This window comes from Adiantum capillus-veneris, chromosome 2 (genome assembly GCF_014529385.1).
Source record: "Adiantum capillus-veneris isolate H3 chromosome 2, ASM1452938v2, whole genome shotgun sequence".
NCBI classification, from domain to species: Eukaryota; Viridiplantae; Streptophyta; class Polypodiopsida; order Polypodiales; family Pteridaceae; genus Adiantum; species Adiantum capillus-veneris.
The window spans coordinates 115319226-115332887 of NC_140932.1; the positions used below are offsets into that span (position 1 = coordinate 115319226).

Consider the following 13662-nt stretch of genomic DNA (forward strand, 5'->3'; position numbering starts at 1 on the left):
ATGTTATTCTTATAACAGAATTCATTTTGTTTTGAATGAAAAAGCGAGAATGAAAATGCTCACAGTTGAAAGGGTATCACAATTGCTTTATAATTTTGTTGGAAAGTGTCACTTGTATATGCATTTGCTGAGGCTTCCGCCTCATATATGTGGATCCAAAGTTCCCTCAATCGTAAATTCACAGTTCTTTTTTAACATGCAAGTTGATTAAACTCGTAGTGCTCAAAAAACACCCACCTTTATTGTACTTACCATTGTCTACAATCAAAAATCATGGCTAGACTTCAAACTAGTCATGAGGATTTTGGCAGCTCTTTATGTACTTTAGTGTAGATAGTAACATATTTTCTCACAATAATTTGGAGGATTTGTTCTTGAAAAACTGGTCTTTACTGTACTTTTCACTAGCTACGATAAAATATCATGACTAGACTTTAAAGTCTAAACTTGTCTTGAAGGATTTGGCAAATCTTTATGTCTTTCAGTGTAAAAACCAACATATGATGATCCAATGTTAGGATATGAAGGACCCCCTATTCAGTCAAAAGACAGGCTCAGAGAAATAGTACACTTCCCTATGGAAGGGCACAATTTCATTTTGCCCTTCGAATGACGGAATATGACTGAATTATAAGTCAATTTTTGGAATGAAGCAACATATTTGGTGAAGAATATAAGAAAGTTATGCACTTTTTTTTGTGCCGGCAAAACTCACATAGCGTGAGTTAGATTATATTACAAAAGCAAAGATTAGACCACATACAGACCATGCACAGACCGTGCCATGGCCCACCACCCAAATTCCAAAGACATCATCATGGGGGCTTTCACAGGGAGCTCCCAAACCCGGCTAACATACAAAAAATCAGACCTTGCTCTGGCTTTTACAAGGAGCCACAACCTTACATACATCACCATTACATAATGCCAAGAAGGCTGTGCACTTTTATTTTACATACTACTTTCCTATTTTCAATGATATAACATGTGCATATTCTCTAAATTAGATTAGATGGGCAGGTACCCTATTTTACGTCCCTTCTCTATAGAAGGGCAATGTTTAGACAAGACCTTCCAATGAAAAACTCATGGCCCTCCACACGATGGAAAAAATGCCTCAAGAAGGGAAGATGTACATCAAATCCTATCGATTCGGGAAGTGAGGCTGAGTGGTAGTGAGATCCTCCATATTTTTTTATCAAATACGCGTTTTGAATTTATAAGGGAGAAGCAAAATTACAACTTAACACCCATGGAGGGGGATGAGAGTTAGAAAACACTAGGGACAGGCCCAAAGGCCAAGTTTCAGACTTTACAAAAAGTGGTCTACTAAATTTATTGGGATACAACTGGCAATAAACAGTTAGAAGTTAATCCTTTTTCTTCACAACCAGTCTATCTCTTCGTGAAGCTTGTTGGCAAAGTTCAGGGCTTCCTCATATTTACTGACTAGCTCAAGCAAAGATCTTCCATATTTTTGGTGAAAAGTGGGATCATGGTACTATTTAAATTTGGATACGCATATTTCAAAAATTAAAAAAAAGCATGTTTACAAAAGGTTTGAGCCTTTGAAGGACCCTTTGAGGGGGGCCCTTTAGTAATACATAAGATCTTCCAAAATAGGTTGTGTGAAAGAGAGAGTGGGGTTTGTAATGTAGCGTTGAGGGAGTGAGCGAGCGAGCTGCAAGACAAAAGCAAATTCTGTTTGGCTTGTCTTCCGCACAGAAGCACACGTTCTTGTCGTCACAATGAGCCAAAATCGCCCCTGCATGCATTGATTCACACATCCACCAGGTGCCCAAGGAATGATTAAGGTCATAGAAGGGTATCATATGGCTTAATCAGGGTGCTTGATCACATTACTCAGAGGGTTAATGATGCATTCATTTGCATTCATGACTTCTGATTAGGTGGTGCTTAATCATTATACTCTGTGAATCCAGTTATACATGCTAAGGATTGCACCTCATGCCTTCCTTTTTCAATAGTCATTGCAAAAGCTTGCACCTATAAGCCTTTCATATGATGGCAGGCAATTAAGGCAGAGAGGAAGCCCATGAATCTGAGCCATTTTGAGAGGTTTCTGTAAAGTGGGTTGTCAATTTTCCAATTGCGTGGGTGAGTGAATTTGATGATTTACATGGGTCTTGCAAAGCTTGATGGAGGAGCTGCTTGCTTTCATTTCAACACAAAAAGGTGTGAAGAGGTTTGGTGGGCTTTCATGTGAGCTAATTTAGTGGAGATGATGAAGGTGAGGCAACAGCAGCAACTAGCTGAGGGCACCACCTCCACCCCCATCCACATTAGCAGGCTTTCTCTCAACAAGCTAAGGCCACTTGGCAGTGAGGGCCTTCTCAAGGAGGGCTTCAATAGCATGTCCAATTGCAGTGCAAATGACTATCTCGAGAGAGACGAAAGCCCTATTTCTGTCATTTCTCACTCTGCCACCATTGTAAGCCAGCCCTCCTCCGCTTGCACAAGTATGGAGCACCACCTCAGTCGTCTCATCCGTAACCCTAACCGGCAGAGGATTACAAATCCTAGCCATCAGAGCCCTCTCTCTCAATCAATGGCCACCTCTGGTGCTTCCACTTCTGAGGACGATAGCTCAGCCAATTACGCTCTGTCAACTCTGTTTATTGCGGTAATCATCTTTGCTATGTGAATACCGTATGGGGCTTACTGATTTCTATTGATTGATAAATGACCAATTGCTTCCATTGAGGACTCTTACATGAATTACATGTTTGCTTTTCATGACATAGATGTGGGCAAATTCAAGCTTTTGGCTAATGTTGGATGTGATTAACACAAAGTTAGTTTATTGACCAATTTTGTGTATAATATGTCAAGTGCTGTTCTTCTGCTTGAACCAGGTCTCTCCTAAGGAAGAAGAGTCCCCATTACAACAAGGAGCACACGAGCAGGCTTACTCCAGTAATGGATTAGTGAGGAAAGGCTTGAACAATAAGCACTACAGTGAGAAGTTTGCAACAAAAGCAACCAACAGAAGCCCTAATGACTCAGAGGTAGACCATACCACCACAGGCTGGTTTAATAGCGAGGACGATGATGATCACATGATCTCCATTGACATCCAAGGTCCATAGAACCAATGCTTTTACTCTTATAGCTGAACTGAAAATTTCAGGTTTTGTCTTTGTGGGCTTGAACCAATGCTAATTCCTTTCTTTGCCGGATCATTAATTGAATTATAGAGATGTGGTAGTGCCATCAATTCAGGATTGCTTGTCTTTCCTATTTCTAATGCTTGAGAGTTTGCATATTTGCTTTTATGTATTTTTCTAGAGTTACAGTTATTTGTTTTGGCTCTATTACATCCCATCCCTTTCACAGATGTACATTCTAAACTTGTAACCTTCATAATTGACTCAGGTTTGCAGGAAGACCCCATTGTTCTCAGAGCCTCGGAGAACTTTCACAAGAATAATGGGAACAAGCTGACTGAGGAAGAGCAAAAATCTGCATTGGTAGGCAAATTCTCAGCCATTTCAAAGCATTATAATGGTGAATTGAAGGAGGATTCATGCAGGCTGAGTAGGACCACATCAAGTACACACAAGGAATTTTTATCGGTGAGACCTATGATACACTTATCAGCTCCAAAAGCAGCCACTCATTTCGATGCTGTTAGCAATTCAAGAGCAGGGGCCGATCTTAGCCTGAAGACACACGAACACGGCCCATTGAAGGGGCCTCAGAAGGCAAGCAACATTGCTCCGAGTTTGGTAAGCAGACAAAGAAGTGTCAATTACACTAAATTAGCAGTGCCCTCCAAATGGGACGAGGCAGAGAAGTGGTTGTGCTATGATAACCACCATGGTTCACATCAACACAAGGTCAAGAGCTCGTCTATTTCTCAACAGACCTCTCTCACCAGTAATCATTCTACCTCGAGCAGCGGAGGAAGATTGATTGGTATTAACAAGCAGCTTAGCTGCAAAGAGGATTGTGCTAGTCCAAGCGGCAGAGGCCTCAGCGGCAATGACAAGGCTTCTGAATGCAGAAGTGACCAATCTAGTGCTTCTTCGAGTAGAGGAAAACTTAGTGTTCTGAAGGCACGTGAGTACAAAGATAATGGGGCATATTCCATGCTTTCAAGGCATTTGGTGCTGCAAAACACCAATGCTGCCTCAGGAGGAGGGGCACATTGTAATGTTGATGTTGCTTCCTCCAGCAGCACGCTAATGTATGCTTCTCAGAGCCCAAGCTTAAATGAAATATTCGAGAATGGGTCACAGACATGCGGCCATCTCGACGCCTTAAAATGTAAATGGGATGAGATTCCCAAGACCAACACCAGTGTGAGCAACTACATGGGGAGTGGAGAAATTGCAAATCCTCACTATGTAATTGATCATCGCAATGTGGCAGCACTTAGCGTGAGTGATGGCGAGGTTAGTCGACAAGTGAATCGTCAGCAGGGTTGTATCGCTTCACAGATGTCTGCTTCAACCGGGCCAATGCCCGGAGAAAAGAAGACAAAAGACAGTACTGTCCGTCCCACATCTATTCGAAACTGGATTAGTCGAAGTAACTCGGATGCTTTGCAAACATCGTGCAAATGCGACGACATGAGAAGCAGAGCAAACTGGCAGACTGTGGCAACTGGGATGTGCGCGAGTGATGGCGAGGTGTGTGAAAATTATGCCTCAGATCAGAAGTTGAAGAGCAGTGCTAGCTACACACAAAGGTTCAAGCAACACCAGATTTTACAGAAACTAAGAAGAAAGTGTAGTCCAAGAAAAGGTTGTCTAAACATTTTTCTCTGGATTACCCTAATTTATCTCTTTCCGACAAGCATGTTTACAACCTTAATCATCGTGACCAATGACGGAATTTGTTTTGAATGCAGCTGCATATACTGGCGTCCAACTATGCAAGACAGAGGAAAAGGTAGGGGGGAATATGGCAAGTACAAATGCATGCATGCAAAAAGAATTTGTGGTGCATACTCCTACACATGGAAGATCAGCCTCTATGAAGGATGCATGCACAGAGGTGTCACCCTCGCTCTCGAGGAGGGATATGGGTACTCAGATGACCCCCCCAGCAAGCTCTCCCATCACATCCAAGTGCACCTCTCCTTTGCAAAACACATCCCCTGCAAGGCACAACACACCGACGCGCACATCGCCTACATCAAATTGGCAGGACAACTATGGCAATCCTTCAGGAGATAGTGAGAATGAGATGAACTCAAGGTAGAGAAACTTTCAACCTTCGATGTTTTCTCTCCCAGTGTCTTTGAGAATGTAAACAAGGGATATTTTTTGGCTCTACAGGTGTGACAATGTGAGTGCATTGGTGCTCGAAAGTGACCACTGGGCTAAGCTTGAGCTTAGAGATCCTCCTCCTGCAGCTGGGGCCCAAGCTTATGAAAAAATTAGTGATTTGTGTAATGAATGGAGCCCTGCTTATGGCTTGGCTGAAGAGGAAATTGTAGATAGCAAAGAGGGAAGTGAAGGACATTCTGCGCAAGATGAAGTGTATGCTGGCGGTATCATCTTGAAGAGGGCCGGTGCTTTGGAGGCAAGAGCCGCTGCTTGGGAGGAAGCTGAAAGGGCCAAGTTCAATGCCAAGTAGGTGGCCTTTTTAGTTGTTTTCTTGGAATCTTAACAAGCAAAGTTTGTGTTATGGTTGGAAGAGCCTTTGATACAGACAAAGTTTTCAAAGTTAAGCCTTATTTAGGAATACTTTTCTTGCAATGGAGAACTAACTGTTTACATTAGGCCTTCTGGAAGGCAAATCAAATGAGCAAGTAGCTTAGAAGAGATAATTTCTTTACGGATGACAATTAGTAATGCTTTCCTAATTTGCAGGTTCAAGCGTGAGGAAGCTCGAATCAAATCATGGGAAAGTTTACAAAAGGCCAAAGCAGAGGCAGATTTGAAGAAGTTAGAGGTATGTCTATCATTCTTACTGACAAGCCTCTGAAGAGTGTTATTAGAGATTACAATGGAGTTTATCTATGTACATCAAGCCACGCATGCACGAGCTTCGCGCAATATGCAGAAAAAACTTATGAAATTTGATCCATTTGCACTTCCTCCATCAAAGTAGCTTCACATAAAGCATATTATGGTGCTTGGAACTTGTTTTTTGTTTTTTGTGTCCAAAGGAAGCCCATAAGTATGTGTCTCATGCAACTTCCTAGAGCAGGTGAAACTGGAGCGATTAAGATCGAAGGCAACGGAAAAGGTTATGAGCAGGATGGCAGGGGCACAGAAGCGAGCGGATGAGATGCGAGCTACAGCAGAAGCACAACAAACAGAGCAAATGAAAAAGTTGAGGGAGAGAGCATGCAGTCTGCGCAGAAATGCTCTTTTCCCAGGAAGCTTTGCAGTGTGCTTTGCAAGGAACTACATGCCATAATGCACTGGGCACCACTCTTTGTTGGTCTTTCATGGGTGCCACTCTGTCAGTCTCATGATCGTACCTTCATAGGGGAAGGGAAGGGAAGCTTATCATGTTGATATCCTTCTTAAACTCACATAATCCTTTCTAATCAATGAGGATACTCGTCCATGTGCACTGATGGTTATGCAAGTGTTGTAGGGAGGCAACTGTCTGCATCTCATGTAACAATATGTGACATCTGTATTGCCACACTTTGTTTGTATGTATATTATAAGCTAGCATAGGTCGGCCGCTTGAAATTTCGTCTTCAATTTACATGGCAATGCAATCCTTTTTGCAGAAAAAAGAATTTCAACTAGGAAGCTTTTCAATTGTAATCTCCTTGAGTTTCCTCCTAGCAAAGTTTGGCACTGCAATTTCTATCAGCACATCCTCTTCAAATATAAAAACCCTAATAAAAAAGGAAAACCCAAAGATGAGATGCCTGGCTCCAAATTCTGTTCTCATTGTAATCATGTAGACACATGAATTTGGATGGACTTTGTGATGCTCATTGTCGTTTTGATGCTACATACACTTCATAATATTAGTGAGCTTCACCCAATTGTGAAGGCAGTCCTTATCATTGGTTTTTGCATGAAGCAAACGACGTCAATTCGACAAACACCCATTATAATTCATGCCTTGGGCTTCAACACCGGCTCTTGATCGCCACATACATGTTACAGTTGTTGCCAACAAACAAGAATGGAACTTTGGCATTGAAAAAATTGATTCACTGAAGTGGAATTTACAGCAAGCTATTCCATAAACATAGCTGTCGCATCTCTGACATGGAGAGTCAATCCAATTGTACTCAGATTCGGAACCCAGAAGTCATGCCGTTCGGTGATGCGGTAAATACTTGTCTATCGGGATTATTCCTACAATGTTGAAAAAGTCATCTTCTCCATCTGTCTGTTTGTTCATGCCATAGTGTGCGAGCATGGTGATCTTGGGGATGAATGATCACATGTTTGTCTCCTTTGGAGAATTGGATGGTCTGATCGACCAATAATCTAGGGCCGTTGATCCTCTCCAGAACCCCCCCCCCCCCCCCCCCCCCCCCCCCCCCACGGGACTATTTGACACCACTTTGTCAGGTGGGATCTACGGTCCAGCATCTTCGAACGATGTGGACTGTCTATTTATTCTCAAGAATAAAAGGATTCCAGCCGGTTGAGCCCCTGCGACTCAAACCCACCACCTACGCAACCGGAGGCCACAACTCTCCCATTAAGCTATCGCGCACCACTTGAACACTTGAAATGGAGGTGTGTACATAGAATCATATAGCAAAAATGACGGGGTGGAGATCACATGGTGGTCACTTGGAGATCACTTTGGGATGGACGGGGTCACACTGCAATCACTTTGGGATAGTCGGGGTCACATTGTAATCACTTGATAATGGGGTCACAAGGTGATCACGTCGATTGGGATTCACATGGGGATCACTTGGCGGTCACTTGATGTTCACATCAAATTTACTTGGTGTTCACTTTAATTGTGATCACATGGTGATCACATGGAGATTAAACCGCCATCGGACCGTGCAAAATCGATCCCGCAACCCCCCATTAATAGGGACCGTAGATCCCATCTGACAGAAGTGGTGTCAATTAGTGATGAGGCCCCCCCCCCCCCCCTCTCTCCCCCCCCCCCCCCCCCCCCTCTTCCCAAAAACACTGGATCACAAAGTGCTATTACTCTTTTCAAAAGGTGCAACTGTAGCCAGCAAGCGGGGGATTCTCTCCTATCCGGTGGCAGTGTGCAAGTGATTTTGGGCATGATTTGGTGAAGAATCTTTGGAGGAAGCGTCTGCTGCAGGAAACGCCCCCCTTTTATACCCCTACTACCCTACATATTAGATCATGAGGTCCAAAATGCCCATCATTTTCACCTGCATTTTCATTCATGCAGTATGGTGTGGCGAGTGGCCACTAGTGACCATACGGTCCATAGGCATACCTGAAGGCTGAACCCATCTCTCTCTCTCTCAAACACACGCATCCCTGCGAGCCTGCTGTTGACTCGACAAATTATTCTCCTCCCTCCCCGAGTCTCCGGAGCCTTCTCCTCTTAATAGTACATGCAGCTCATGTCGATCGGCAGTACACTAAAACACCCACAAACAGTGACACCCTTCTCTCTCTCTCTCTCTCTCTCTCTCTCTCTGCCTGCATGCTGCCGCATTGCTGCGCCTACGCTGCATGCGTGTGAATTAGGATATTACAAAGTACTACCTCACAATCGAGCGAGTCTAGGTATAGGTGACTCCAGTCCAGTTTCACCTCCATTCCACACGCGCGCACCGCGAGGTATGAATGCATGCGCCATGCATTCTCTCTCTCTCTCTCACACACACACACACACACACGCACGCACGCACGCCCGCCCACGACACTGTTGTCATAGTCCTGAGGCAAAGCAAAGTCTCTTGTTCCAGATAATGAGCACGTCCTACCTATCATCATCGCACTTTTCAGCTTTCCATCAGTCTATCTATTACTACCTACAAAAGAACTTATAAGGCCTAGAAGGTGTTGTGTGTGTGTGTGTGTGAGAGAGAGAGAGAGAGAGAGAGAGATAGTGAGCGAGTTAGAAAAGTCTCGTGACTTACCATAGCTCCTATCTATGCACAAGTGACATGCATAAAAATTAACCTCCTCCCCTACGTTCCCACAAGTGACTTCCACGCACCACAATGTGATTTCCACCCTTCATCTTGCAACAAAGATTTGGACGAAGTAACTAGACATTGTCATGACACAAAGAGTGAGAGTAGACACCCACACTTGAGGAGGCAGCATTCAAACTACCCGCTCAAGTTTCTACTAGAGGCCAACAGCTTGTCATGGTGAGCAGCAAAGGTTGGTCAACAAAAAAACGAAACCTTTTTTTAAAAAATTCAACACGCAAGTGGCTAGCATTACCTGCTCAGACATAGAGACTTCCCCCTCGTTTTGAAGCATGAAAGCCATTGGTGTTGGGTCTAAAAGCTACATGCTTACTAGCCACTTTTGTCTCCCACCCGATCAATACTATAAGCCACTAACCATTCAGTACCTCTATTCTTTATCACTTTGTAAATAAAGGAGCTACACTAAGATGACTTGCAATGATTGCAAGCCCTTGCTCCACCATACTTCTTTGTCCTTGTTCTCCCCCTCTCTCTCTCTCTCTCTCTCTCTCTCTCTCTCTAGTCTCTTTCTTATCTTGCTTGTTTGTAGGATTTGTGATTATGCCATGCGTATGTTTGAGAGGTCTGTGTATTAGCGTTTTCAGGAACTCTAACATAGGTAGATGTTTGACTTAGGAAAAGTTACAATTATGCACTCTTTGTGAGGCTTTCAATGATCTTAAGAACTGGGGTCTGGTTACCTAGTGTGAAGTGGATTAGGTTTATTGGTGGAGCTTCCCTTATGCAACTTCACCCTATGATATGCATAGAGTGGGTATAGTTGCTTTGCTTGTTAGCTGGGTGGACTAGACATCATTTTAAGTTCGTTAGAATCAGTATATGCACTATTTACATATATGGTAGAATGAGGCATCTACATGCATATTTTGGCATAATGAAAACCTCTCGTCAATCAGCTTTCAACATGTTGCAGGTGCCATCAAATGTGGCACTGATCTCTTTGAGATCATTGTGTACATTTTTGCATGGTATTCTGTAAGACAAATGCATTTAAGTAGTTGCCAAATCATTAGCAATTTGTGAAGGAATAGGCTTGAGCTAAGTGATTGCCATAGTTGTTTTGTGAAAGCAAAGGTAAAGATACAAAGAATAGAGGACTTGTACCGTGTGTGTAGAGAAAGTGAACAAAAAAAGAGTATTAAAAATATGAACCATGAGTGAACTTTTCCTTTATAGCCACATGCAAATTCTAATTCATACAGTTGAACTTCACTTTCAAATCCCTAAATGAAATCATGCCATGCTTGTATGTGAATCTACGGGTCTTGGTGATCATGAAAGTTAATGTTGCTATTTATTATGCATCCGCATTGGGTGATCTCAACCAATGTGTATACTGAAGATATTTATTACACATCCACATTGTGCGATCTCAATCAATGTGTATATCCTTGTCGACCATGAAACAAATTCTGTATCAAATTTCTTATGTGGCAATCCGACAAGGGTGAAATCAGGTTGATGGCTATTAAGTTCTTAACATTGGCCTTGTTTGGCTTAATTGTGTTGCTATGATACGAACTTGGGCTATATCCATTGATCGGATTTTAAAGGCATTCTCCATCAAGAGTCCGAAGCAAAAACATGCCATCACCATCAACTTTATGCACAAAGTAAGGACCAATCCATCTTAGTCTTAATTTCTTTGGTATTTTGTTGTCTATTGTGTTAAATACTACCACTAAAGCTCCTTCCTTAAAAGCTCTAACTTTGGAATGTTGATCAACAAACTTCTTCCTTCACATCCGCACTATGTCACTCACGGCTTGAGTATGAAGGTGACCCACTTCAAGCTGCAAAAGCTTCTTGACACGTTCTTTTTAGACTGCTCCATCAATAATCTATCATGCAATATTGTACGCATTATGAGCATAAACCATTCTGAAAGGGGTAAAGCCAGTGGTAACTTTGTTTGTAGCTCAAAAAGCCCAAAGGTGATGAGTGTAAATTTTGCTCCCAATCGTCTTGTTTTTCTCTGTAATTTTGCTCCCACTTTGTTTAAAAACTTGATTCCTAGATCATTGACCAACTCTATAGGGCATCCAAACCAAGTGATTATGTTTTCCTACAAAGCTTGGCTACACCCACTGCTTACTTTATTCTAAGAAGCTTTGATTCTATCCACTTTGTGTAGTAGCCGATTGACTACTAGCAAATATGTATTTCTGATAGGCCATGTTGAAAGTGACAACAAAATCCAATACCCATTTCTCAAGAGGACATTGATTGTCACATTCTAGCCTTCTAAATTGGTTGCCCTGCTCTCGAACAAGGATCATAGGTCTTTAAATGCATATTGGCATCTCAAAACAAGGTTGGTCACCAAAGTCTGTCATAAATCACCTTACAAATTTTTGCTTCTCAAGCAAAATGTCATGTACCTATGCCTTCATGTGATTCACAAATCACAACTTCCTACTCATGTCAAGGAACACAATGTCAAAGAATATCATCGTAACATTGTCGATACAATTGTCACAACAATCACTTTAGAAAGCTAACATTGAAGTGCCATTCTTTTTTGCCAGTCTCTCTTAAAGAAATATTATCATGTCCTCATGCCAATTATTGGTCCATACATAATCACCACAAATAGTGCAACATCCGATAGATCATAGTCTACGCCGACTCCTTGTAATTCACCTAGCAGATTGCCGGCTTGAAGTTGAGATAAATGGTTAACAATTGTGTTTGCTTGTCGGTTGTGTGGACCATCATAAATTCAAATTGACTTAAGATAACCATCCACCTTGCGAAGTTGATATGCAGAAATTTCTTTGCAGCCAAATACATAAGAGTCGATTGATCCATATGGAAGACGAACTTGCTTCCCAACAGATAGTGTTGGAAACTTTTAACTGAGCTGATCATGCCTAATGCTTCTCTTTAATGTCTAAGTATTTGTGCTTGGTTGGGCTAAATGTCCAGCTAGCTGATACAAGTCTCAACTTTGGTCTACATTAATTATGCTCTAATAGCAAGATATGATGCATCAATAGACACATGAAAATGTAAACTCCACTATGTTGACCACACTATTGATGCCTTCAAAAGAATAAGTTTAAGATGCCAAAATGCTTTATCACACTCATTGTAGATTTTTCAGCTTGGTCTGCTAACTTGAAGGTGGTGCAACTATATCAGCAAAATATTTAAGAGCTCGTCTATGCCATCAAAATTGACTTAGAAATGAAGATCATCCTTCACAAACTATGGTGGTTTGACCAACCAAATAAATTCCACTTTGCCGTGATTCGTTGCAATTTCTTTGGAAAAAAACATATGTTCCAACAACATCCCACTCTTAACACAAAAAGCGTATTGTAGAGGATCTAAACTTAGTTTTAACTCTTGGCACTTCATAGAACACTATTTGAGATGCTCCATGTGCTTCTCAATAGTGTCAAAAATGATGTATTCATCCACAAAACCCTTCATGTAATTTGTTGAGGAGGTTAAATATTAATGATGCTACTCTTTGAAATGTGGCTTGAGCACTCGAGTACAAACGTCATCCCTTCAGATATAAAAGCGCCCTAATCAATGATAAAGGTAGATTTCTCCCTATACTTGAGTGCCATCTTGATCTAGTTGTACTCAAAAAACCCATCCAATTACAGGTACATCTTGTGGCTTGCTACATCACTGGTATAAGGGATAGGATAGGATCTGTTATGGTGATAGTATTGAGGTTCTGGTAGTCAACACATACCTTCAACTTCTTTTTTTCTTTGTCACAATGACAATTGGAGACAACTAGGTGGCTTTGTATACTGGAGCAATGAAACCAACCTAGAGAAGCTTATCAAATTCTTGTTTCACTCTAACTGCATAATTGGAGTCCACGTGGTACCTTTGTTGTCGAATGGGATTGGCTTCTTTAGTCGACACAATTTTGTGTTGAGAAAATGAAGGCTTTAGCCCTTTCATATTAGTTATGACCAAGTTAAGGCATCCCTAAAATCTCTCACCAACTCTCAGCAACACCATTTTGCAAAGGCGTATAAGGCACTGTACATTGGTGTTTTATCCCACAACTAGCCAGAAGTGCATTAAATTCATCATGAGACATATACTCCCTCCTCGATTGGAATAGATGGTGCCCATAGTACATTTCAAGACATATTCATCCATAGCCAAAAATTGTTGAAGCACATAAATACTTCGTACTTTTCTTTAAGAGGAAATACCCATGCATGCTTGGAGTAGTCATCAATGAAAGTCACAAAGTAAAGGTAATTTCCCAAGGACGGAGTTTGCATGGGCCCACAAACATCACTATGCACAAGTTGTAACCTGCATGTGGCCCTAACCGAACCATCCTTTGGACACTTTGAATGCTGCATCTTACCCAAAATACAACCTTCACAAACATGTTTGACAGGTGCTCAAGAGGCCGCAAAGAAGCAACCATATTAGATTTCTACAAACGCAACAAACTGGCAAAATTTAGATGGCCAAAACGTGCATGCCAAAGTTTTGCATCTAAAATATCCTTTGAATCCACAACTGTATTTGCAAAATTCTACCCACACTTG

At 41.8% G+C, this 13662-nt stretch overlaps 1 protein-coding gene across 1 annotated transcript; it reads left to right on the forward strand.

The window, feature by feature from the left end:
- Nucleotides 1-1607: 1607 nt before the first annotated feature.
- Nucleotides 1608-6752, forward strand: LOC147463431 (uncharacterized). Its single transcript, XM_086488814.1, has 7 exons — nt 1608-2644; nt 2877-3102; nt 3397-4770; nt 4877-5225; nt 5307-5603; nt 5844-5925; nt 6184-6752. The coding sequence occupies exons 1-7, from the start codon at nt 2243-2245 to the stop codon at nt 6394-6396; spliced, it is 2943 nt and encodes a 980-aa protein (XP_086344940.1). The 5' UTR covers nt 1608-2242; the 3' UTR covers nt 6397-6752.
- The last annotated feature ends 6910 nt before the right edge of the window (nt 6753-13662 follow it).